We start from the raw sequence: 25,514 nt of genomic DNA, 5'->3' as shown, positions 1-25,514 counted from the left end.
TCCACTGTCCCTTAATCATAACAGCTCATAGCATTTTTTCTCATCTCTAAATAATGGGCTCTTCAAATTCCTTCTTCTGTCAAGGATCATTTTTTTCCTAAGGTACTAGCGTTGAATTTTAGAATTACTTTCTTTTAGCTCCCCATTCCCAATCTTTCTGCATTGGCTCATTCCTTTTGCTTCTATGATTCTCTATTTACATGTCACTTTACCAGAGATACCTTCCTTGGTTACACTACACATATATACAATACAAGACAGTAACCCTTTCCTTGTCCATCATTCCCTATTCTCCTTCCCTTCCTTTTACTTTTCTTCATAGCCCTCATCCCCACTTAATATATTACATGTTTATTGTCCATCTCCCTAACTAGAATTTAAGTTCCAGAGAGAATTTTGCCAGTTTTGTTCACTGGGGAATTCCCAGGCTAGAACAACATCAGGAATGTAATAAGCAGTGATACGTAAATATTGTGTTGACTGGATTAATTATTTTGTCACCATGACCTACTAGTTTTTCTTGTGTAATGTTTCTTTCACATATCCTTTTTTCTCCAACCCTTCCAACAATTTTAATCCAAATGCTAGTCATTATTTTGCTAGAATTACTGCAAAACCTTTTCTAGTTTCTCTTTCTACTCCATTTTACATCTTTCTTTGAGGTTGATCTCTCTTAAAATACTGTTTTGGTTATGTCACTTATGTTCTCAGGAACTTTTTGTTGCTCTAAAATTAAATTATGTATCGAATGATGGTCTAAACTTCAAACTCTTGAGCCTGGCTTATGTAATGGCTTGCAGTTTATTTGTATCTTTCCTTATTTCCTACACTCCTTAGATTTTTTTTTTTCCTTACTGGTCTGCTCATTGCTGAACCAAGTTTGCTCTGCACATTTCTGTTTTATGTGGAATTCCCTATTCTATTTATGATACTTTGGCTCTTTTGGTTGAAAGGACAAGATGCTCATTTGGGCCACCTTAAGTAAGGAGAGAATTGTTTGAAAAGGATGCATGTGGATTAGAAAGCCATCAGAAACCCAAATGCCCCTAAAAAAGAGCTGTTCTCTGCCCCTTTCACAGAATCCACTTGTCTGTGTATAATTTCTGTTCTCTTTTAACTGGTTAGTTCTCCATATTTTCTAGTTAAAACTCTTAAAGCAGGGCTGGGCATGGTGGCTCACGCCTGTAATCCCAGGACTTGAGAGGCCAAGGTGGGTGGATTGCCTGAGCTCACCAGTTTGAGACCAGCCTGAGCAAGAGTGAGATCCCGTATCTAAAATAGCCAGGCATTGTGTCAGGCTCCTGTAGTCCCAGCTATCCAGGAGGCTGAGGCAAGAGGATCACTTTAAGAATTTGAGGTTGCTGTGAGCTAAGACGCCACAGCACTTCACCAAGGGTGACCAAGTAAGACTGTCTCAAAAAAAAAAAAAAAAGAAAAATTCTTAAAGCAGTCTGATTAGCTTAGCTAATTGCCATTGTTCCTTTTGAGAGTATATCTTGACAAGGAAAATCATGACAAGGAATATCAAGTCACTGCTAATCTTTTTATGGGTCCCTCTTGAGCTAGGCCCACACCATAAATCTAGTTAGTGATGGCCCTCTAGTTAAAGAAGAATCTAGTGTAATTTGAGTAGGTGGCTGGGAGTGGGGCATGTTTAGCTAGAATGGGCTACTCGGAGTGTGATAGGCCCTGTAAGGAACAGGTCTAATAATAATAATACCTGACTTCTGCCTTTTCTTTAAGATTCAACTAATCTTTTCCTCTTTTTAACTATTTCTAACCATTCCAGCCTGAAATATATTCTTCTTCCTTTCCCTCTTATAGCCTTTATTGTTTTAATCCATTGGGACTTATTTTCTTTTTGTATTTTTGTAACTATTAGCTGTAAGCCCCTTAAAAGTTGGGGCTGGGTCTTAGAAATTTGTTGATCTTCATCATGCTTAGCCTACACAACATCTAATATACATATAATTGTTTTTGTTTCAGGGTCTTTACCTTCTGCCAGGTCAAAAGCCAGCATCAACTTGCAGAATGATCCCATCATTCAAAAGTATGGCTGTAAGAAAGTGGGCATGACTAGATGTCTTCTGACAAAGGAAGAAATGAAAACATTTCACTTTCCCTTACAAGGTTGGCTTAAACATAATCTGATATTTCTAACAATGTAAGAATATCTAACAGTTTGTTAAAACACTACAATGAAAGTTCATTTTTCTATCTGCTTTCTGAGTGCCTTAGTCTTATTTCATATTCTGTTATATTAATGGGGAAATAACATTTTAGTACAGTATGTCCCAAAGTGTGTGGTGGTATATCAGGATTGGTAAAGAGATAAAGAGATGATTTTAGGTAGTATGTGAATATGACATTAAATAGCATTGAAATATTTAGTGAGAAAGTAATTCCCTTTCTTTACTTTTCATTTAGTTTTCAATATGTCTTTAACATTTTACTACTTGTCTAATACTTATAATCAGTCTTCCCATGCTACCCCTACATTCCTTAACAAATAGAGCAGGTCTGAGCTCGGAGCTTTGGTTAGTTACATAGCAGGAATTTAATAAAAATATTTTAATTTCATTCTGTTTTGTTAACCTCCTAATTATATTTCCTTTTTAAAAACTGAGATGTAGTTAACTTAACCATTTAAAATATATAGCTCAGGCTTGCTCAGGCCTGGTGGCTCACGCCTGTAATCCTAGCACTTTGGGAGCTCAAGGTAGGTAGATTGCTTGAGCGCACGAGTTTGAGACCAGCCTGAGCAAGAGTGAGACCCCCATCTCCTAAAAAAAAAAAAAGCTGGGCGTTGTGGCAGGTGCCTGTAGTCCCAGCTAGTAAGGAGCCTGAGGCAAGAGGATCGTTTGCATAATTTGCTTAAACCAAGAGTTTGAGATTGCTGTAAGCTGTGATGCCACAGCACTGTACCTACCACCAGTGACAAAATGCGACTCTGTCTCAAAAAAATAAATAAATAGGCTCGGCACCCGTAGTGCAGTGGTTATGGCACCAGCCACATGCTCTAAGGCTGGTGGGTTTAATTCTGGCCCTGGCCAGCTAAACAATAATGACAACCGCAACAACAACAAAAAAATTGCAGGACCTTGTAGTAGGTGCCTATAGTCCCAACTACTTGGGAGACTGAGGCAAGAGAATTGCTTAAGCCCAAGAGTTTGAGGTTGCTGTGAGCTGTGACACTATGGCACTGTAACCAGGGTGATATAGTAAAACTCTGTCAAAAATATATATAAACAAATAAATAAGAAAAATAAAATACACAGCCTAGTATTTTTTAGTATGTTCAGAGTTGTATGGCCATCACTACAATTTTAGAACACTTCTATCTTTCCCAAAGAATTCCCGTACTACATTTCCTTTCAACTGCCCAAGACAGGCAACCATTAATCTACTTTCTGTCTATAGATTTCCCTGTTATGGTTATTTCATATAAGTGGAATTGTGCAATATATGATCTTTTGTGACTGGCTTCTTTCACTTAGCATAATAATGTTTTCAAGGTTCATCTGTGTTGTAGCATGTACTTCATTTATTTTTATTGTTTATATTACATATGTGGATATACTATATCCATCAGGTGATAGACATTTGAGTTGTTTCCACTTTTTGGTGGTTGTGGATAATGTTATGTGGATTCAGGTATAAGTTTTTTGTGTGGCCATATGCTTTGATTTCTCTAGGAACGTAATTGCTGGGTCATGTGGTAATAATGTTTAACCCTTTGAGGAACTATCAGACTGTTTGCCAAAGCAGATACATGATGTTACTTTCACACTGCAACTTATGAGTTTTCCAATTTCTGTATGTTCTTGCCAACATTTGTTATTATCTGTCTTTGAATATACTCATCTTAGTGGATGTGAAGTAGTATCTCACTGTCATTTTGATTTGCATTTTCCTTTTAGCTAATGGTTTTTAACAACTTTTCCTGTGCTTGTTAGCCATTTGTATCTTTGGAGGAATGTCTCTGTTCACATCTTTTTTGTCCGTTTTTTAGTTGGGCTGTCTTTTTGAGTTGTTGGAGTTGTTATATATTACAAATTTATTTTTAAAATAAAGAGAAAAGGCCATCTTGAAAATGGACTTAAAATTTAGTTCATGTATTATAATATTTCCATAAAGATTAAATCAGTTAATATACAAGAGGTGCTAAGCATGGTAGGTGCATAAATAGTTAAAAAATGTTAGTTATTATCATTGCCACTAATAATATAAAGTAGGTAGTAAACTATCTTTCAGATTTGGGGATGCCTTCCTTTTCTGGGTTAGACCATATTTTGATGATCTTAAAAACAATCAGTTGGAAATTTCAGAGAAACAGAAACTGGTCAAAGGTTTGTACATCTTCCTCCAGGGGTGTCTAGCCCATAGCCCATGAGCCACACTTGAGGACTTTTTTGTTTATATGTGGTAGCAGATATCATGAAAATTATGCAAGACCCATTTTTGCTCATCAGCTTTCATTAGTGTTTGTGTATTTAATGTGGGGCCCTCTTGGGGCAACTCTTCTTCCATTGTTGTGCAGAGAATCCACAAGGTTGGACACCTTATTTGATGTTACCTCTACTGCCTTACCATCTGCTTTAAAGGTAGAATTCTTTAGCAGTTCAAATGATTTTTGAGTCTGCGAGCTGAATATACCTGACTTTATGGTACACAATAGATGGAGTACCTTAAACCTGTTGAGCCTTTCTATAGGACATACTGAGGCTTTGATTCCAGAAAATGCAGGTAAGTATCTGAATAGAGTTCAGAGAAATCTCAAGGGTGGAATTGGGTGGAAGGACATACATGGCTAATATTATTTAAATGTACTGCCTACTCTGAAATTCTTTTAGATCTCCACCATGGTGGAATTTTATTCCAATTTTTTTTTCTCTTGCTTTATTTAGGAATACAAGATGCAAATATACAGTTTTTTGCATACTTTATTCATCCTGTCTTAGTGTCAACATGAAAAGAGCCTAGTGACTGTGGTTTAGTCATAATTTAGTTATTTCTTTTCTCATAAGTAGAAAAACTACTTGGCAGCTATCAGGAAGTCCTGGCCTAAGATCCACTTAACAGCAGCCTACATTCTCTCAGAATATAAAAATGCGTGCGTGGATAAAAACCTAAGGACAGCTTGTTGAGAATTGAATATTTTTCTTTGGAACAAGTGATAGTCAGTTGGCACAGGGTTTAATGAATATGGTAAATTAGATCATTTTCAAGTCTGTCCTCTGTAGTTTGAGCAGCATTGTTTGTGTGACATGTTGTGAAGCATTGTCTTGCAAGAGGATTGGCCTGTCTCTGTTAACCAGTCTTGGCTGCTTAATCACAAACGTTCTCATTATTTTGTCCAACGAGTTGCAGTAGATACCAACTGCTGTAGTCAATTGACCAGGTTTCATGAAGCTAGAGTGGATAATCCTAGTGGTGGGCCACCAAACAGACATCAGTAGCTTTTTTCCATCAACATTTGGTTTTGGGTTGTATTTTGTATTTGTATTTCATCTTTATCCAACTGTTGTGCTGAATGGTTGCAATTGGCAAGAAGAATCCACTTTTCATCATATGTACAATACAGTGTAGAAATGGTTCACTTTTATGTTGTGATAGTAAAGAAAAACAAGCTTTGAAACAATTTCTCTTCTGATGCCTGTTTAATTCCTATAGAACCCATATATCCAGTTTCTTTACCTTGCTGATTTATTTTAAATGGTCCAATATAGTTTGAATAATAATGTCTTCTTTGCTGTTAATTCATGCATAGGTTGAGATGGATTCACTTACACTATAGCTTTCAGCTCATTATTATCCACCTTGGTTTCAGGTTGCCACATTGCTCATTTTCAAGAATAAAATGACCAGAATAGAACTTCTTAAGCCATCAGAAGTAGTACTGTGTGTTCATTAGCCACATGCTTCCCAAACACTCTGTTGATATTTCACTCTGTTTGTACTGCATGGTTCCATGCTAGAACTCATATTTGAAAATAACCTGAATTTTTGACTTATCCATGGTTTCACAAAAATTACTTTTAAAAAAATGTGAAAGATAATCACAAGCCAAAACATGAGTTTGAAAGAATAAGGATATACCTTCACAATAAAAATAAAATAAGAAATGTCAAAGTGCAATGTCTGAGATATCAACTATCAAACTAGTACTTAAAGAAATTGGACGTTTCATATTTATTAACCTGATATCTAACATAGAGAAGGTGCCCAGAAAGTATGGCATATCCCGTACTTGTATGAACTTTAGTGATATTTACCATCCAGAGTTCTAAAGGTAAATATTCCTTTTCTTCCTAGGTTTTCCAGACTGTGAAAACTTTGTACCTACCAAATGTAATGGTACTGTAACAGACAACAGTCCTCTCTTTGGACTTGATTGTGAAATGGTAAGTGTATTTTTGATTTTTCCATTGAAAAGTCTAGTGAAAGATGATTTCTTAAATCTAACGTGCTAGTGAACCAATGCATTCAGTTCTAGTATTCAATTTAAATAGCTGAAAGCAGGTCCTTTTGTTCACATTTTATAATACTCGGATCTGTGTTCTATCTAGGATGAAGTATAAAAATAGCATAAGTTTCCTAACTAGTTGCTGTGTTTAATTTGGTCTTTGTACATTACTGGAGGTTTACTCCTATCTTTCAAACAAATATATGTTGTTGCTGCCAGGAAGAACTTTGCCTTAATTATCATTGGTTTAGCTTAGTTTTGCACATTGAAGATCAAAAGTAGGATTTCCCTGCTTAAGTACCCCTTATGCTTTACTTTGTCTAGTTTTAGTAAGTCTCCTTTCAAAGAACCTCATCTCAGTACTAAGGAAGTAGTTTCTCAATTCTTTTTTTTAAATTTCAGAATATTAGGGGATGTACATGTTTTGTTTACTTACTTTGTTTTGTACAGATTGAGTCAAAGTTATAGGTGTGTGCTTCACCCAGATAAAGTGTATTCTACCTAATAGGTGTGAATTTACCCATACTCTCCTTCTCCCTCCAGGCAACCAGACTTTCATTGAGATTTCCTTCCATATGTGCCCTCAAGTGTTGATTGATTAGTTCCAATTTGTTACTGAGTACATATATTTTTTTCTCCATTCTTATGATTTTTCACATAGAAGAATGATTTCTAGGCTGGGCATGGTGGCTCTTACCTATAATCCCAGCATGCTGGGAGGTTGAGGTGGAAAGAATTGCTTGCACTCAGGAATTTTAAGACTAGCCTAAGCAAGAGCAAGACACCACCTCTACTAAAAAAAATAGAAAAATTATCCAGGCATTGTGACGGGTACCTATAGTCCCAGCTACTCTAGAGGCTGAGACAGGAGAATCTTTTGAGCCCAGGAGTTTGAGGTTGCTGTGAGCTAGGCTGAGGCCATGGCACTATAGCCTAGGGCAACAGAGGGAGACTGTCTCAAAACAAACCAAAAAAAAAAAAAGACAATGTTTTCCAGTTCCATCTACATTATCACAAAAGATAGTACATTCACCTGTATTTTTATAGCTGAGCAGGATTCCATGGTATGTATATACCACATTTTATTAAACCTTTCATATATTGATGGGCACTTGGGTTGTTTCCATGTCTTTGCGATTGTGATTGTATTGCTATATTTATAAACATTCAAGTGCAGCTCAATTCTTAATAGAGTAGCTAAGAGCTAAAGTTTTAGAGTCTAACATGTATGTATATACTCAGTTTTGCCTGTTAGCAGCTACTAGATAAATCCCCGTAACCTCTCAGCCTTAGCCTCTCCCTAAGTCTACCTCAAAAGATGATTATGAGCTGGTATATATAAAATGTTTAGTACAGCACTAGATCTTAACAGAATGGACTTAAGTATTACCTATTAGTTGTACTTTGCACAATACCTGATATAGTATACCCTCTATAAATGGTAAATGCAATTATGATTATCATCTTCCCTGAGCACATCATTTTCAGAGAAATTACACTGGTTCATTCTCTAAGTTTAACATTCAGCAGCCTAGGTGCCTAGCATTATTTTCATTCATATTTGGTAAGCAAAAGTCTGTGCCATTGTTGGAAGTACCCTAGTAGATTAGGGTAGGTGGCAGCTGACATAGTGTGAATAATGAGAAGAAGTAATAGCTTCTACAGTTCAACAGTCTGACTGTATCCTGGTCTTTTCAGTGCCTCACATCCAAGGGGAGAGAATTAACCCGAATCTCACTAGTTGCTGAAGGAGGTTGCTGTGTTATGGATGAACTGGTCAAACCTGACAACAAGATTTTGGACTACCTCACTAGGTATTTTTCACCTTGTGTCTAGCTCTTCTGAAAGCTATCCAACTAGAATGGAATAAAACACTTAACAGAATGGTCCAGAGCTTTTGGTTAGTTAGGTCTTATGTACTTAAATATTGTAAGAGAAAAGGCTAAGGCAACACATCTATGTATTTTAATACTGAAATTGCTCAATATCAGTATACAGGGTGGCTATGATGTTCATGTGCACTTTAAAATGGTGTGGAATTTAAAATTGCACACAGACTTCACAGAATATTCTCTTCCTTGCTCTAGAATCTCCCAGTTATAATCATTATGTAATAGCTACCATGCAGCTAGAACTTTGCTTTCTGATAAGACCTTATCTAAAAATCTATAAATTATGTGCCTTGACCTCAAAAAGGAAAAAAATAAAACCCTAATTTTTCCCATAATTTCCCATAAGAGAAATTTGAAGCTCAAAATGTTTATTTTTCCAAAGATCAGCATATATTTCAGAATATACACACAATGGCCCCACTAGGCAAAGAGCAAGCCAGTGAAACATTACTATTTCCATCCATTGAAGTTGCATCTATAAAGCTATACTTATTCAGGCATAGAGAGGCTATGATAATGATAAAGATTATCCTGTTAGGAGACTTAATAATTAGGTAGTATTTTTAGGGGAAAGTCATGTGTGGCAAAGATGTATGTACAAGCATGTTTGTCACAGTATTGGAAAAATACGGGAATAAAAAAATAGGAATATAAATGTCTCAAAGAAAAGGATTAGTTAAAACATGCTATATCTGTAAAATGGAATATTATGCGACCATTTAAAAGGATGTCTTAAAATAGCTTTATTGATGTGAAAACTTACTTGTGATATATTGCAAATGATAGGCTCATGTTATCAAGTAGCACCTACATTATGATTGCATTTTATAAAAATATGCATAAATATATACGTATCAAAAATATGGAAGGATATTTACAAAAATGTAAAAAGTGCTCATCTCTGGGAAGTAGGATTATGGCTCATTTTAATTTTCTCTTATTTGTATTTTCAATCTTTCTGACATTGACCATATATTAAGTATAATTTTAAAAAATACTTTTTTGGAAATGACTTTCCAGGTAAGAAAACTTGTTACTATCTCTTCATTTCTCTTTTTTATTGAAAGCTTTTCGGGAATCACGAAGAAGATTCTTAACCCGGTGACAACCAAACTTAAAGATGTACAGAGGCAGTTAAAAGCATTGCTTCCTCCTGATGCTGTGTTAGTGGGCCACTCCTTAGACTTGGATCTCAGAGCCTTGAAAGTGAGTGTCTGATTTAGGACTTTATTTGTAGTTTTTCTGCTATAAATGCCTGTTCCATTTATCTCAAATCTAAGCAATGAGCTCTTCAACCTTCTAGCCCACTTATTTTTTACTTTAGCATAAGATGCTATTCATTTTATTCTCTTTCTTCCTCAGATGATACATCCATATGTTATTGATACATCATTGCTTTATGTCAGAGAACAGGGCAGAAGATTTAAGCTAAAGTTCTTAGCCAAAGCTATTTTGGGGTAGGTTTGTTTACATATTATAATATTGTCCTGGTGAATCACCAAGTAAGTTAGCATTATAGTATCTAATGCGTGTTGCAAAATTTAGGGTCTTGCTCTCCTCAGTTTATAAACATTCTTTTCATTTCTTATGAAAGGGGTTTACATTCACAGCTGAGGCTTGAAGGCTAGAACTGGAAAAAGAAGGGCAGAAAAGTTAACTAAAATTTCAAAATATACCTATATTGAATGTATTGTGTTGTATAGAAACACACATGCACAGAGATATTCAATTAATTTGGTTTAAAATAGCAAATAAATCAAAAGGCTGAAAATATTCTAGAGGACTGGTTGAATAAATTATTATAGTTATCTATATTGAATGTTTTTGTTCAAAATAATGTGATATATCTATATGTGCTAATATGGAAACCTTTCTAAGATACTACTGAGAATAAAATGGAGATGCAGAGCAAGATCTATATGTCCTTACATGCTGATATGATATATATTAGATTTAGATGTATCTATAGCCATAAATATAAGAATATATTTCAAGTTTTTATAAACACCCATGAAAATACTTAAGTATATATAGACACTTGTATACAAATAGAAAATTTCTGGAGGGTAACTTTAAATGGTGGTTACATATAAAAAAATGAGTGAAGGGCCTGGCTCAGGAGTTGGCCAGAGACTTCTGTTGGGTAGCCTTTTGTCCAGACGATGTGCAAGCTGTGGACAAAGTGTTCTGCATCCCTAGCACCTCTCTCAGTGCCTGGCAATTACCTGGGACAAAGAAATCTTATGTGTGAAAGAGTCGATCGTTAAAAATGTTCCCAATCATGAATTTTATCTTGACTTTCCAGGAAGAATATACAGTGTCCAGATAGGCTTGGGCATGATGCTACAGAAGATGCTAGAACAACCCTTGAATTGGCTCGGTATTTCCTTAAGTATGGCCCAAAAAAGGTTAGTATCTTTGACCAGTGTGTTTACTATCATTTCCTGTTCTTATCTTCCTTTACAAAAATGAAAATGTGATTGAAGTTTAGCATGTATTTGCATTAAGACCCATATCACTAGCATAATGTTGTAGTTAAATATTGTCTCTGAAGTCGTCTGTTTTTAATATATGTTGTACTCTGTCTAGCTATATAATCTACAATTTCTCTGAACAACTTCAGTTTTTAGATCTTATAAAAATAGGAATACACACTTCTCTGGGATGTTGGTGAGGGTAAATGAGGTACTGTATATACAGGTCTTAACATAGTGCCTTGGATATATTAAGCACCACATTGGTGGTGTGGTTAATGTAGCTAATGCTAATACTTGTAGTAATTATTAAAAATCTACATAGATAGTTGCTTTTGGGGGGTAGAGGGAACATACCATTATTTCAGTAGCAGTTCATTGGGTATAGATTACAACAGCACCTGGGAAGACATTGAAGAGGATGTAGTTTCTGCCAGACTTTGTTATATACGTTGCAACATAGTAGATTGTCCCATTGAATAATATGTTCCATCATGACCCCATTATGAAATATAGTCCACATAGGATAATAATCAACAGCCAGAATAGTGTTTTGTATCAGTGTAGAAAAACATTCTAAAAGATCTTCTTTGGGCACATCAACACTAAAAGCTATCATTCACTGAGCTCTTCCTACACTTAGGAAGAGCTTTATATACATTATATTTTTTAATCCTCACAGCAACCCTTTGAGTTAACTATTATTGTGCCAGTTTTATACTTGAGCCTTCTGAGGTTATGAGACGTTAAATAACTTGTCCACAGCTAAACAGAGGTTGAACCATAATTGAAACCCAAGTCTATCAGATTTCAAAGCCTGTCTGCTCTACATCAGAGTCAGCAAACCACCTGTAAAGGCCAGATAGTAAATATTTTAGTTTCTGTGGGCCATGTTGTCTTTATCACAACTAGTCAACTTGGTATTACAGTGCAAAAGCAGCCATAGTGGGTCAGTGGGCACAGCTGAGTTTTAGTAAAACTATGTATGAATTTGTTCAAAATATTGAATTAAAAAAAATCCTTTATTTATTACATTATATTAGCACAAATAACTTTTTTTTTTTTTTTGAGATGGGGTTTTGTTCTGTTGCCCAGACTGTCCTCTTAACTCCTAGACTCAAGCAGTCCTCCTGCCTCACCCTCTGAAGTAGCTGGAACTAAAGGTATATACCACTGTATCTGGCTACAAATAACTTTTTTTAATGGAAAAAACATTTTCCTTAAAAATTGGTGGGAAGAACATCAATGTTTTACATATTTGGCAAAGCCCTTTAATGTCTGTCTAGTTTAAGAGAAGGCAGGTTGGCCAGACACAGTGGCTCACACCTGTTAATCCTAGCACTCTGGGAGGCCAAGGTGAGAGGATCATTTGAGCTTAGGAATTTGAGACCAGCCTGAGCAAGAGGGAGACCCTGTCTCTACTAAAAAATAGAAAAATTAGCCAGGCATTATGGCCTGAGCCTGTAGTCTTAGCTATTCAAGAGTCTGAGGCAGGAAGATTGCCTGAGCCCAGGAGTTTGAGGTTGTTTAGAGCTAGGCTGAGGCCGTGGCACTCTAGCCTGGGGAAACAGTTTGAGACTGTCTGAAAAAAACCAAACAGGGTGGCACCTGTGGCTCGAAGGAGTAGGACGCCTGCCCCATATACCGGAGGTGGTTGGTTCAAACCCGCCCCAGGCCAAAAACTGCAAAAAACAAAAAAAAAGAAAAACAAAAAAGAGAAAGCAGATAGCTTTTCAAATCTGTTTTTATGTTTAATCTTTTGAGTTATGCAGTTGGAGAAAAAAGGACTCCATAAACCCCTTTTGAAAGGGTGGTTCTCAAACCACAATTTGAGGACTTACCTTTGATTTCCAGTGAAACAAATACATTTTGGTTAAAAACTAATGAAATCTAAATTAAGCATGGATTTTAGTAAATATAGGTGTTAATGTATCATGATCAGTCCATTCATTTTGAATAAATACTAATAGCATACTAATCTGTTACAAATAGGTGAAAATGAGCGTAGGGTATATGGGAAATCCCTGTACTAGCTTTGCAAATTTTCTGTAAATCTAAAATGATTCTAAAAGTTTCTTTTTAAAGGGTTTTAATTTTTAAAATTAAAAAATTTTAAATTAAAATTAATGTGCATCATAACTTTCCCACTTTATGGAAGAAGAAATGTCAACTGAAATAGACTATAATGGTTTTGTATTAAACTAATAAGTAGTCTCTTTTGATGTTGCTAGACAAGGCATTCTTTTCTCATTTCTAAAAGGTACATGCTTTCAGAGTAGTAAATTTGAAGTGACTGTGAATGAGTGATGAACGACAATTGCTATCCCTTTCAATTAGCTATATTTGGCCCTTTGCCATGTCCGTGTAACAATATTGGTAGTTGGTAACAGATTGCCATTCTTGGCTAAGCAACCAGAAACCATCTGGTGGCTATTAAAGCCAGCCTAGGACTGTGGCAATGTCACTGTCTAAAAAAATAGAGACACTAGTTGGTGGATGGGGGGAGGAGAGAATGTTTTTTATTTCTTTTAATCTCACTCAAATACTCAGTAAGAAATTAGATGATTTTTACCGCTTCGTTCAAGATTGCAGAACTAAATCTGGAGAGACTAGCTAGTCACCAGGAAATGCAAGCAGCAGGCCAAGAGCCAAAAAATGCAACAGAAATAGTTCAGCGCCCAAACACAAGGTAATATTTTTCCGTTCTAAACAAGAGCAAAGGCAAATGCAGTGTCCTGTTTCTTATTTAACAGTAATATCTGGGAATTTATTTTTCTTCTTTTTGAGTTTATTGAGAATATTTACTAAAAATATGAATAGCATTTATCTCAAAAATCATGAGAGGAAAATACCATCTTCTAGTCTAAATAGTGTTTAAATTCTAATTTTCTGAATCTAGTGGCTGATTTAAAATCCTTTACAGAAAAATAAATAAAACATTGGACTGTATTGAACCATGTAGCACTAAGGGAGATGGTTGACTTCCCTATCTGGTCAGAGGAGTCAGTCTATAGCCTTGATGTATTGCTTGAGTAGGGAAAAAAAAGCAAAAAACAGATTTAAAAGGGGTTTGGCTCCCAATCATAATGAATGTATCTGATTTTTAGAATCTGGCCTAAATTTTTTTTTTAATTTATTTATTTTTATTGTTAAATCATAGCTGTGTACATTAGTGCAATCAAGGGGTACAATGTGCTGGTTTCAGAATCTGGCCTAAATTTTGATAGAGAGCCTGAGGGTATATTTCTGTATTAGGGCAGCAGTGTCAAATACGATTTTCTATATCCATGCTGTGTAGTTTGGTACTTACTAGTCACACAATGACTAATGCAATTTTGAAACTAAATTTTTTTTTTGTAGAGACAGAGTCTCACTCTTTGGCCCTCGGTAGAGTGCCGTGGCCTCACACAGCTCACAGCAACCTCCAACTCCTGGGCTTAAGCGATTCTCTTGCCTCAGCCTCCCGAGTAGCTGGGACTACAAGCGCCTGCCACAACGCCCGGCTAATTTTTGGTTGCAGTTTGGCCAGGGCCGGGTTTGAACCCGCCACCCTCGGTATATGGGGCTGGCGCCTTACCGACTGAGCCACAGGTGCCGCCCTTGAAACTAAATTTTTATTTTTTTTTTTGTAGAGACAGAGTCTCACTTTATGGCCCTCAGTAGAGTGCCGTGGCCTCACACAGCTCACAGCAACCTCCAACTCCTGGGCTTAAGTGATTCTCTTGCCTCAGCCTCCCGAGTAGCTGGGACTACAGGCAACCGCCACAATGCCTGGCTAGTTTTTGGTTGCAGTTTGGCCAGGGCCGGATTTGCACCTGCCACCCTCAGTATATGGGGCCGGCGCCCTACCGACTGAGCCACAGGCACCACCCGAAACTAAATTTTTAATTTCATTTAATTTTAATGTTAATAGCTATGTGTTGCAAGTGGCTACCATATTGAACAGTGCAGGCACAGAGAAATAATTATTAGGCTGTGGAAAACTGTTGTGCTTACCTTAACTTTTTTCCATTTTTAGTGTTTTAGAATGCTTGGATTCAATGGGCCAGAAGCTCCTTTTCTTGGCCCGAGAGACAGAAGCTGGTGAACTTTCTTCTTCCAAAAACTGTCGAACTATTAGGTGCCTTTCAAATAAAGAGGTGAGTGGGCTGCTGTACCTTTGCAGGTTACATCCAAAGCACAGGAGTATTTAATTCTTTGCACTCCATGGAAGTGTTAAGCTTTTCATTTCTGGTTAGCATTTTTAAGTCTGGCTTCTGTCTCACTTCTTGTATGGAGCACTCTAAGTCCCTTAGGAGCAGAACTGTCAGCTGCCAGTATCTGTTTCCAGGGCCCAGCAGGACTGAGGCTTTGCTCTTGCATATGCCTCCTTGAATTTCCAATTATGTTTCTGGTTCATGGAAATGTTTATCTTGGTTTTGAGCCTGCCTATCTCTTTTTGTTTTTTTCTTTTTATATTTTAACTACCATTTCTGTGTGTGTAAAGCAAAGAGGATGCATCAAAACTTGATCATATTGCATATATTGTCATTATATGCAGATTTTTAAAAAAGTTATATTTGCAAATAATTTCAAATTTATATAAAAATTGCATAAATGGCAGACCACCTCACCTGTATAAATTCTATCTAGATTAGCTTTTTTTAATATGCTGCCCCATTTGTTTTATTCTTTTATGTGTGCTCATATGCTTATGTCTTTTGCTCATGCTGACTCTCTCTCTCTCCCTACTATATTTCCTCCCACTCTCTTTCTCTCTATATACAGAATTTCCTGAACTATTTTAGAGGCTGCACATACCTATTTAACTATTTTAAAGGCTGCCTTTACCCTTAAATACATCAGTGTGTATTTCCTAAGAATAAAAATATTCTCTTACATAATCAGAGTGTAGTTATCAACTTAGTAAACTTAATATTGACTAGGACTTTTATCTACTTTTCATCTGTACTCTAGTTTCTTTGGTTGACCAAATTATGTCCTTTGTAGTGTTTCTTTTCTTTTTCTTTTTTTTTTTTTTTTGTAGAGACAGAGTCTCACTGTACCGCCCTCGGGTAGAGTGCCGTGGCGTCACACGGCTCACAGCAACCTCTAACTCTTGGGCTTACGCGATTCTCTTGCCTCAGCCTCCCGAGCAGCTGGGACTACAGGCGCCCGCCGCAACGCCCGGCTATTTTTTTGTTGCCGTTTGGCCGGGGCTGGGTTTGAACCCGCCACCCTCGGCATATGGGGCCATGGGGCCGGCGCCCTACTCACTGAGCTACTGGCGCCGCCCTCTTTTTTTTTTTTTTTTTTTTTTAGAGACAGAGTCTCACTTTATGGCCCTCGGTAGAGTGCCATGGCATCACACAGGTCACAGCAACCTCCAACGCCTGGGCTTAAGCGATTCTCTTGCCTCAGCCTCCCAAGTAGCTGGAACTACAGGCGCCTGCCACAACGCCCGGCTTTTTTTTGGTTGCAGTTCAGCCAGGGCCAGGTTTGAACCCGCCACCCTCATTATATGGGGCCGGCGCCTTACCGACTGAGCCACAGGCACAGCCCCTTTGTAGCGTTTCTTTTCAGAACAATATCCATTCCAAGGTCATGTATTGCATTTTGTTGACATATCTTTTTAGTCTTTGTCTCTATTCTTTTTTCTTTTGTTCATTCCATTCTGTTATCTACCTGTTAGATAAATGTTTGCTGCAAATGCGATCATTATGGGCCAGTCCTTCAGCTGGCCTTTGGGGATTTCCAGCCATTTCCACCCTTAGTGAGTTCCCATTATTGTGTGGATACCAGCTTGTTAGCAGATAATTATAAACTAATATGGTTAGAGCACTGATAGAAATATTTCCTTTGGAGAAGCAACAATTAGACCTCAAGCTTGAAGTCACTTGAGGAATATTGTCATGGGTGGATCATAAGTGTATCTATCACTTAGATGGGACATTGTCAGAATAAACTCAGTTTTCCTTAGAATCCCATTATTTTTTGTTTCTTTCATTTTTAGATATTAAATAAACTTTCATTGAAAAGTTTTCCAAGTTGTACTTTTGGGGTCTCTTTTATTTGCAATTAACCATAAAACTCTTAATGGCCTAAACAAAAAAATCAGCTTCACTGACTCAGGTAACTTCATTTGGGGCCTCACTCGTGGTTCTGTTGTTTTCAGGATTAAATCTTGGTTCCTCCAAGTCCAGGGAAAATGAAGCTGTTTTTTTGCCAGCACTTCCAGCCAGTGTCTTAGGCCTGAATTTCTGTGGCTCCTCCCCTTTGCCTTCAATATCAATCATTAGGTATTAAGTGGAAGAACCTGAAATCCACTGCACACACTCTATACCTCACCTTTCTCTGCCTTAAATCCAACAAGACTTATTTCAATTATGTCCTTAACCTCATTTATGCTCATCACCACAGAATTCTAAGGGGTCTGCACACCCCTTATTTTGTCATCTTTTCTTAGTCTTTATGCCTTCTGGAACTAACAACCCACTATCTGTAGAACTGTCTGTATGCTTAACCTAATCTCTTAAAATTACCATCAGCTTCTTGGTAAAGAGCACTGGGCCCTTCCTCCTTCCCCTGCAGACCTCTCAACAATAGGAGAAAACTGTCCCACCTTCAACAATTCTCTTACTACTAGCTTTAAAGCTGGGATAAGTTTTCTTATTCCTCCTCATTACTGTGTATAGATCAGTCTTCTTCCCTCTCTAAAAATGGTTGGTCTTCATTGCTGTTATCTACTGATAAACCCAAGCCATTCTATTTTCTTTCTCAATTATTGTAGCTCTCTCACAATACTACTTTTGCCTTAATTCTTGGCAAATTCAATATACTTTCAGATAACGTCTCTAACACTGCAGTCTCAGTTTATCTACATCAGCTACTCACACTATGATTAATAGAATCCAGCCTTTATCATTAATAATTATTACAAGCCCTGCATAATCTCAGTTGTATGCAACCCTTTCTTTGCACCACTACCAACTAATTTTCTAGCTTACTACCTCTAATACTTACATCTCAGCAATCCACCAAAACATTCCATCCATTTATGTTCCAAACTTTCCCCAGGTTTACCCACTCTTTATGTTCTTACTTTCTTCCCTATTAATGTTAAATTTCATAATCTATCACTTGATCATTCCCTGCATTGTCCCTCAACTACTTTCTTGTTCCCTTATACTCAAATTGGCAAAGCCAAAAACCTAATTAAATCCAATTCTCTACAATTCATTTCTTCTACCTGTATAGCTGAACTTGGCTAAAGGGAAGGAAATAACTATGGTGACTAATTTCACTTTCAATTTATGACCACTTAGTTTAGTCCTTAATATTATCAGCCAGTTACATAGGATACATTCCTACTTAATTTACTATCCTTGAAATCTATTTCACATCTTCTCATGACTTCTCAAACTAACACTTTTTTTTTTTTGAGACAGAGTCTCACAATGTTGCCTGCAGTATAGTGCCATGGTGTCACAGCTCACAGCAACCTAAAACTCTTGAGCCCGAGCATTTCTCTTGCCTTAGCCTCCCAAGCAGCTGGGACCACAAGTGCCCGCCACAACACCCAGCTATTTTTTTTGTTGCAGTTGTCATTGCTGTTCAGCTGGCCAAGGCCAAGTTTGAACCTGCCAGCCTCAGTGCATTTGGCCAATGCAGTAACCACTGTGTTACAAGCACTGAGCCTCAAACTAACACTTTTATCTATTTATTTATTTCCAAATATTATGGGTACATGTGTTTTGGTTACATGAATTGTTTTTGTACAGTTTGAGTCAAAGTTATAAATGTGCCCCCATCACCTGGATAGTGTGCACATTACTCATTAGGTGTTTAGTCTCCTTTAGTCTTTATTGTTTCTATTTTTTTTAATCTTTAATTTTTTTAATTAAATCATAGCTGTGTACATAAATGCATTTATGGGGTACAATGTGCTGGTTTTATATACAATTTGAAATACTTACAACAAACTGGTTAACATAGTTTTCACCGCACTTTCTTAATTATTGTGTTATGACATTTATACTCTTCACTTAGTAGATTTGACATGTACCCTTGTAAAGTGCACCATAAGTGTGGTCCAACCAATTACCCTCCCTCCCCCATCCTCCCCCTACCCTTCCCCTCTTTCATATGGATTATAGCTTTCATATAGAAGTGTGGTTGATTACATATTGGTTTCATAGTAGAGCTGAGTACCTTTTTCTTCCATTCTTGAGATACTTTACTAAAAAGAATATGTTCCAGCTCCATCCATGTAAACATAAAAGAGGTAAAGTCTCCATCTTTTTAAAGGCTGCATAATACTCCATGGTGTACATATACCACAATTTATTAATCCATTCATGGGTCGATGGGCACTTGGGCTTCTTCCGTGACTTAGCAATTATGAATTGGGCTGCAATAAACATGCTGGTGCAAATATCTTTGTTATAAAGTGATTTTTGGTCTTCTGGATAACTACCTAGTAGAGGAATTGCAGGATTGAATGGCAGGTCTATTTTTAGATCCCTAAGTGATCTCCAAACTTCTTTCCAAAAGGAATGTATTAGTTTGCATTCCCACCAGCAGTGCAGAAGTGTTCCCTTTTCTCCATATCCATGCCAACATCTCTGGTATTGGGATTTTGTGATGTGGGCTACTCTTACTGGAGTTAGATATCTCAAAGTGGCTTTGATTTGCATTTCTCTGATGATTAAGTATGACGAGCATTTTTTCATGTGTCTGTAGGCCATGTGCCTGTCTTCTTCAGAGAAGTTTCTATTCAACTCTCTTACCCACCCTGAGATGAGATCATTTGTTCTTTTCTTGCTAATACGTTTGAGTTCTCTATGGATTCTGGTTATCAGACCTTTATTAGAGATATAACCTGCAAATATCTTTATTCTCACTGGATAAAAGATTTAAAGTACATGAAACTATAAAAATACTGGAAGAGAGTGCAGGGAAAACACTTGAAGAAATTGGCCTGGGAGAATATTTTATGAGGAGTACTCCACCCCACCCCGGCTAATTAAAGCAACACCAAAAGTACATTACTGGGACCTGATGAAATTAAAATGCTTCTGCACAGCCAAGAACACAGTAAAGAAAGCAAGCAGACCGCTTTTAGTCTTCTTTAATCTGGAACCCTTCTTTAACCTTTCTTTTTGTTTTTGTCTTTCATGACATTGTGGCATGATCCTCACTCATTGCAACCTTGAGCTCCTGGGCTCAAGTGATCCTCTTGCCTCAGACTCCCAATTACAGCCTGGTACCACCACACTTTCTGATTTCTTTTTTTATTTTTTGTAGAGACAAGGTCTGGCTATATTGCTCAGGCTGGTCTCTAACTCCTGGCCTCAAGCAGACCTACTTTGACCTCCTAAAGTGGATTATAGGTGTGAGCCACCACATCTAGTCCTACATTTTTTTTTTCCTTTGAGACAGTTTCACTTATTCACCCTTAGTAGAGTGGCATGGCATCATAGCTCACAGCAACTTCAAACTCATGGGCTCAAGCGATCTTCTTGTCTCAGCCTCCCAAGTAGCTGGAACTACAGGTGCCTGCCAGAGTGCCCAGCTAGTTTTTCTATTTTTAGTAGAGACATGGTCTAACTCTTGCTCGGGCTAGTCTGAAATCTCTGAGCTCAGGCAGTCCACCTGCCTTGGCCTCTGAGTGCCATGATTATAGGCATAAGCTACTGCCACCAGGCCCCCTTCTCCCCTTTTTAATAGTATGCCTTATTTGGGGTTTATGTGCAATTAGATTCAGTTAATGCATTCTTAGCAAATGCATGTTAGTGATGAGTCTTTCTCAAGGTGTCATATCCAGAGGCACTTGTTTACCTGCTTTTTTTTTTTTTTTTTTTTTGCTGTGTATTTTTGATTGCCTGGTTAAAGTGTTGTCTGATTTTTCTTTTGGCCGGGGCTGGGTTTGAACCTGCCACCTCCGGTATAAGGGGCCGGCGCCCTTCTCCTTTGAGCCACAGGCGCCGCCCCAGTTGTTGTCTGCTTTTTCCACTGCAGAGTTCTTATTTTTTTCCCCCCTTAATTCTAGTGAGTAATATGTGGGGAGATAGTTTAAGGACATACAAATAAATGTCCTGCTTTTTATCAAAATTATCCCTCAGTATTTAGAAAAATTTGATGATTTTCACCTGAATCAGTTTTTACTGTGATATTTACAAACTAATGGTTTTCGATCCCTAGTCTATACATACCAGTTGATAATTCAGTATTCTATAATCAGGAGTCCTCCTTTTACCTCATTTATTCATTCACTTATTCAAGGTACGCTAGTGTATTCCTGTTTGTTTTTGTTTTTTTTTAATGGTTTATAATTCATGATTATACTGTTTCTTTGGTTTTCAAATTTCCCAGATTTGGCTAGTGGGACCTCTTTCAATCCAGCTCCTTTGTCCTTGTGACCTGCACTCATTTTGTTAAGAATTTTCTTAACACAAGTTTTCAAGCTCATCTTGGTGTCAGAAAGCAAGACCAGCTGTGCTTATTGCTACAGGATATCCTTGCTTCTAGATCCTTTAAGCAAACAGAGTTAAGAAATAAACATACATACACACACACAGAAACATAAATATATATGTATACACATACACACATTTTAGAAATTCTGTGTTTGTAACCAGTATCTGTAAGTTCAGGCCATTCATAGAGCAATCTTCTTTGCTTTCCCTCGTTCCGTATTTCTATCTCCTTTTTTCCACATTGGGAATATTGGCTCCCAAAACAACATTTATTCATTAGCTCAAACCTAAACTATATTCAAATTAGTCTTCAAATTCATGACCCTTATTGCCATAGAATGATTTTAGAATTTGTTTTACAGTTTTACTGTCCTCTCCCCTGACTCTTGACTTGGGGATAATGGTACATGAATATTTTTATTTATAAGTTACCCAGATTCTTTTTACTCCCACCCCCCACCCCCAAGATTAGCTGTTTTATGCATTTCAAACGCATTGCAGGTATGGTAGCTCACGCCTGTAATCCTAACACTCTGGGATGCTAAGGTGGATGGATTGCTAGAGTTCAGGGAAGAACAGCCTGAGCAAGAACGAGACCCTGTCTCTACTAAAAATAGTAAAAACTAGCCAAGTTTGGTGGTGCATGCTTGTAGTCCTGCTATTTTGGAGGCTGAGGCAAGAGGATCACTTGAGCCCGCGAGTTTGAGGTTGTGAGCTATGATGATGCCATGACACTCTCTAACCAGAGTGACAGAATGAGACTCTGTCTCAAAAAACAAACAAATTAACCCCAAAGACAGTTTGGTTTATTTGTTTCAGTTTGCTTCTTCAGTTTTTTGGGGTTTTTTATCTCCTTCCATCCTTGTAAATTTAATTTAAACTTTTGGATCTGTAAAACATTAACATGTTTCCACAAGGCAAAACTTTACAAAAAAGTATACTTAAAAGAAGTGTCATTCCCACTCGTATCTCTTTAATCCTTTTCCCCAACTTCTGTAAGTAAATAACTTTCTTTTATGATTTGTCTTTCCATTGTTCTCTTTTTTTGGTAAAGATATATGTATTCATTCCATTGTTCCTTTTATTTGATAGATGTATGTATGCATTCTTATTTCTTTCTGTTACATACACAAAAGGTAGGAAACTAGTATAAGCTTTTGTAGTTGGCTTTTTTTTCCCTTAACAGTATATCCTGGAAATGAAACAAGTATCCCTTTATGTGGATCTTCCCTGTTTATTGCAGTTGCATGATTTTATTTCTCCTTTTTCTATTCTTAGGTGTCTATTTTCTTTTTTCAAAACACTAAGGCTGATGCATCCAGAAGAATGTTAGCTAAGATTGTTGATTTCACACTGTTCTTTTCTGCTGTATTTAGAGGTATAAAGTTCTACTTTAGTTGCATCCTATAAATATTGAACACAGGTTCACAAAGTTAAACACAACTTGTGTTATCGATATTTCATTTCTTTCCATTTAAAATACTTGATTTTTTTACATTTTAAATATATATTTTTATTATGCAAGCAATATGTGTTCAATATCATAAATTCAAGGATTTAGGTAAGCAAATAGAAGGAACTAAAAACCATTTGTAATCCTTCCTCCTAAATATAAACATCATTTGCATTTTTGAATATTTCTTCCCAGATTTCTCTTTTTCACATATAGATACGAGTATATTATTTACAAAAACAGAATCATCTAATATACTGTTTTGTAAGCAGTGTTTTTTGCATGGAACAATTTATATCAAATATCTTGACGGTAAATCATTACATAGATTTTTAGATAGACTGAAATGATCAGACCTTAGTTCTTATGTTTTGAGACACTGGAAAAGCCTTTACTCAGCCCCTAAGCCAAAGACTTTATCCATCTCTATATAAGACCATACTCCCTGCCCCATGGAGTTTTCAGGTCACCAAAGTTTGAAAACTAAGTGAGAGTTTTACATCTGGACTCATCATTTAAAATACTTTTTTAACTTTCTTTTGAATTCCTTTTTGAACTTTTTATTTTTGATTTTTCTGGGAGACTGTGTGATGTCACTATTTTCCTTCAGATCTGGGAATTGGCCACTCAGCAATATCACCATATTACTTTTAATATAAATAAAAGGACAACTATTATTTATACTATTGTGGCTCATTTTCAGGAACCACAATAAAGTACAAAGTTTTTCCCTTATCTAGGCTGTGCTGTTCTTTACAGATTCTTGAGCAAGCCAGAGTGGAAATCCCCTTGTTTCCCTTCAGCATTGTCCAGTTCTCTTTTGAGCCCTTTTCACCCATTCTCACTGAGGAGATGAACAAGAGGGTAAGTAGATGAGTACTGCTGAGTCATTTATTTAATGATTATTACATGCTTTATTAAATTTATTATGTATTTTGCTAAATTTTTTCTATGTGTGTATTAACATTAAAAAATATATTTTTACAAAAAATGGGAATCAGACTGGATACTGTTTTACAACTTTAGTTTTTCATCTAATAGTATATCTTGTATGTATCTTTCCATGTTACTATATGTCTTATTTCCCTTGTTTTTCATGGCTGCATAGTTTTCCACTGCATAGTATATCTATTATTGAAAGCATTTGTTGTTTACAATTTTTGCTGTAATAAATAATACTGCAGTGAACATTGTATATTTGGCAAGTATTTGTGTCAAAAAAAAAATTCTTCTGTTTTTTTTTTTTTTTTTTTTTCTTTTGAGATAAGGTCTTACTCTGTTGCCTGGGCTAGAATCTGGTGGCATCTTCATAGCTCACTGCAACCTCAGACTCCTGGGCTCAAGCAGGCCTCCTACCTTAGACTCCCAAGTAGCTTGAGGGTATGTTGGACTACAGGGGGACTATAGGTGCACATCACCATGTCTGGCTAATTTTAAGTTTTTTTAAAAGATGAGATATTTCTCTGTTGCCTAGGCCAGTCTTAAACTCCTGGCCTCAAGCAGTCCTCCCGCCTTGGCCTCTCTAAGTGCTAGGATTATAGGCATGAGCCTCTACTTTCAGCCCTCATGATTGCAGTTCTCTTTCCATGTCTACCTCCACAGTATATTCTGTTGTTTTTCCTCTAGATGAGGATCAAATGGACAGAGATGTCAACTGTCTATGCTGGGCCATTTAGCAAAAATTGCAACCTTCGAGCTCTGAAGAGGCTGTTTAAGAGCTTTGGCCCAGTCCGGTCAATGGCTCTTGTTCTTGAAACCCACCAGGTAAGGATACCAGAAAATTCAGATTTTGTTTTTCTAGATCAGTGTTAGAAATTCAGGTAACAAGTTAATGAAGTGAACTTGATTGTTACCAACTAGAGTGTGACATACTAAGTCTGATGAGAGCAGGTGTTGACCCACAAGAATGTATACCCAGTATTGCCAGATATTCTTGTTTTTCTCTTTTAAGAATTAAGAAATTTGTCAATTTTCTTATGTTGGTTACAGTTTTTTTAAATGTCACATAAACCAGGCAAAAATTATAGTGAATGTGGGCTATGGGCCTTTTAATGATGATGTTTTTAAATGATAATATACCCTTTCAGAAAGAGCAATAATTTTAATGTTTTGGGAAGTATGTGTAGGGTTTAACTACAGAGTAAGCTCATAGCTTAATGAAAATACTAGAAGAGGATTATGGGAGGGCTCTTGTTGTTCTCTTATCTGAGTAAGTTTTCCGTGTTGGGTTTTTATTTACATAGAAGCTCTTTAAAGAGTTTAATTAGCTTTACTTTTAAAAAATGATGCATATGTATGGTTTGAAAACTTTTATAGTAAGTCTCCATCTTCACAGTCATATCAATATTATGTCTTCAATAAAGACTAAAGATATATATAATGCAATAAGATTATAAACACATAGAGAGCCATGGAGGAAACCATGAAAAGAATTAAAAGTAGAAACACTATTATTATAACAGACTATTTATAGAATGACATGTAATAAAGGCTATAATGGAAGACTCCAAGGAGAGAAACTAGGTTGCTGGGGAAAGGAGTTAGGGGAAGACTTCACTATAAATTTGTTGTACCTTTAGAATTTGCAACTAGGCATCTATTGAATAGGTATATTGCTATTAGAGTGAAACAAAGATAAAAGACTTCCAAAGTGATTCAAGTGCAGAATCCTAGATATTTAAATATATGCTTTCCCCAAGTCTTTTGTTAATACTTTTCCAATGACTCAAAATATAAATAAAAAGATTGTCTCTAAGAAAATGGACTTAAGAA

At 36.7% G+C, this 25,514-nt stretch overlaps 1 protein-coding gene across 2 annotated transcripts in view; it reads left to right on the top strand.

Moving 5' to 3' along the window:
* Positions 1–25,514, top strand: part of REXO5 (RNA exonuclease 5) — a 48,730-nt gene that overhangs the window by 15,130 nt on the left and 8,086 nt on the right. For both annotated transcript variants that reach the window (XM_053557739.1, XM_053557740.1), the window contains exons 6-15: positions 1,987–2,130; positions 6,316–6,404; positions 8,165–8,280; positions 9,426–9,564; positions 9,721–9,815; positions 10,664–10,766; positions 13,418–13,521; positions 14,851–14,971; positions 23,502–23,606; positions 24,369–24,506. In XM_053557739.1, the coding sequence (XP_053413714.1) occupies positions 1,987–2,130; positions 6,316–6,404; positions 8,165–8,280; positions 9,426–9,564; positions 9,721–9,815; positions 10,664–10,766; positions 13,418–13,521; positions 14,851–14,971; positions 23,502–23,606; positions 24,369–24,506 (1,154 nt within the window). The remainder of the gene's footprint in view (positions 1–1,986; positions 2,131–6,315; positions 6,405–8,164; positions 8,281–9,425; positions 9,565–9,720; positions 9,816–10,663; positions 10,767–13,417; positions 13,522–14,850; positions 14,972–23,501; positions 23,607–24,368; positions 24,507–25,514) is intronic.

The sequence above is a fragment of the Nycticebus coucang genome, chromosome 12 (genome assembly GCF_027406575.1).
Source record: "Nycticebus coucang isolate mNycCou1 chromosome 12, mNycCou1.pri, whole genome shotgun sequence".
NCBI classification, from domain to species: domain Eukaryota; kingdom Metazoa; phylum Chordata; class Mammalia; order Primates; family Lorisidae; genus Nycticebus; species Nycticebus coucang.
This window is presented reverse-complemented; position numbering and strand designations above follow the sequence as displayed.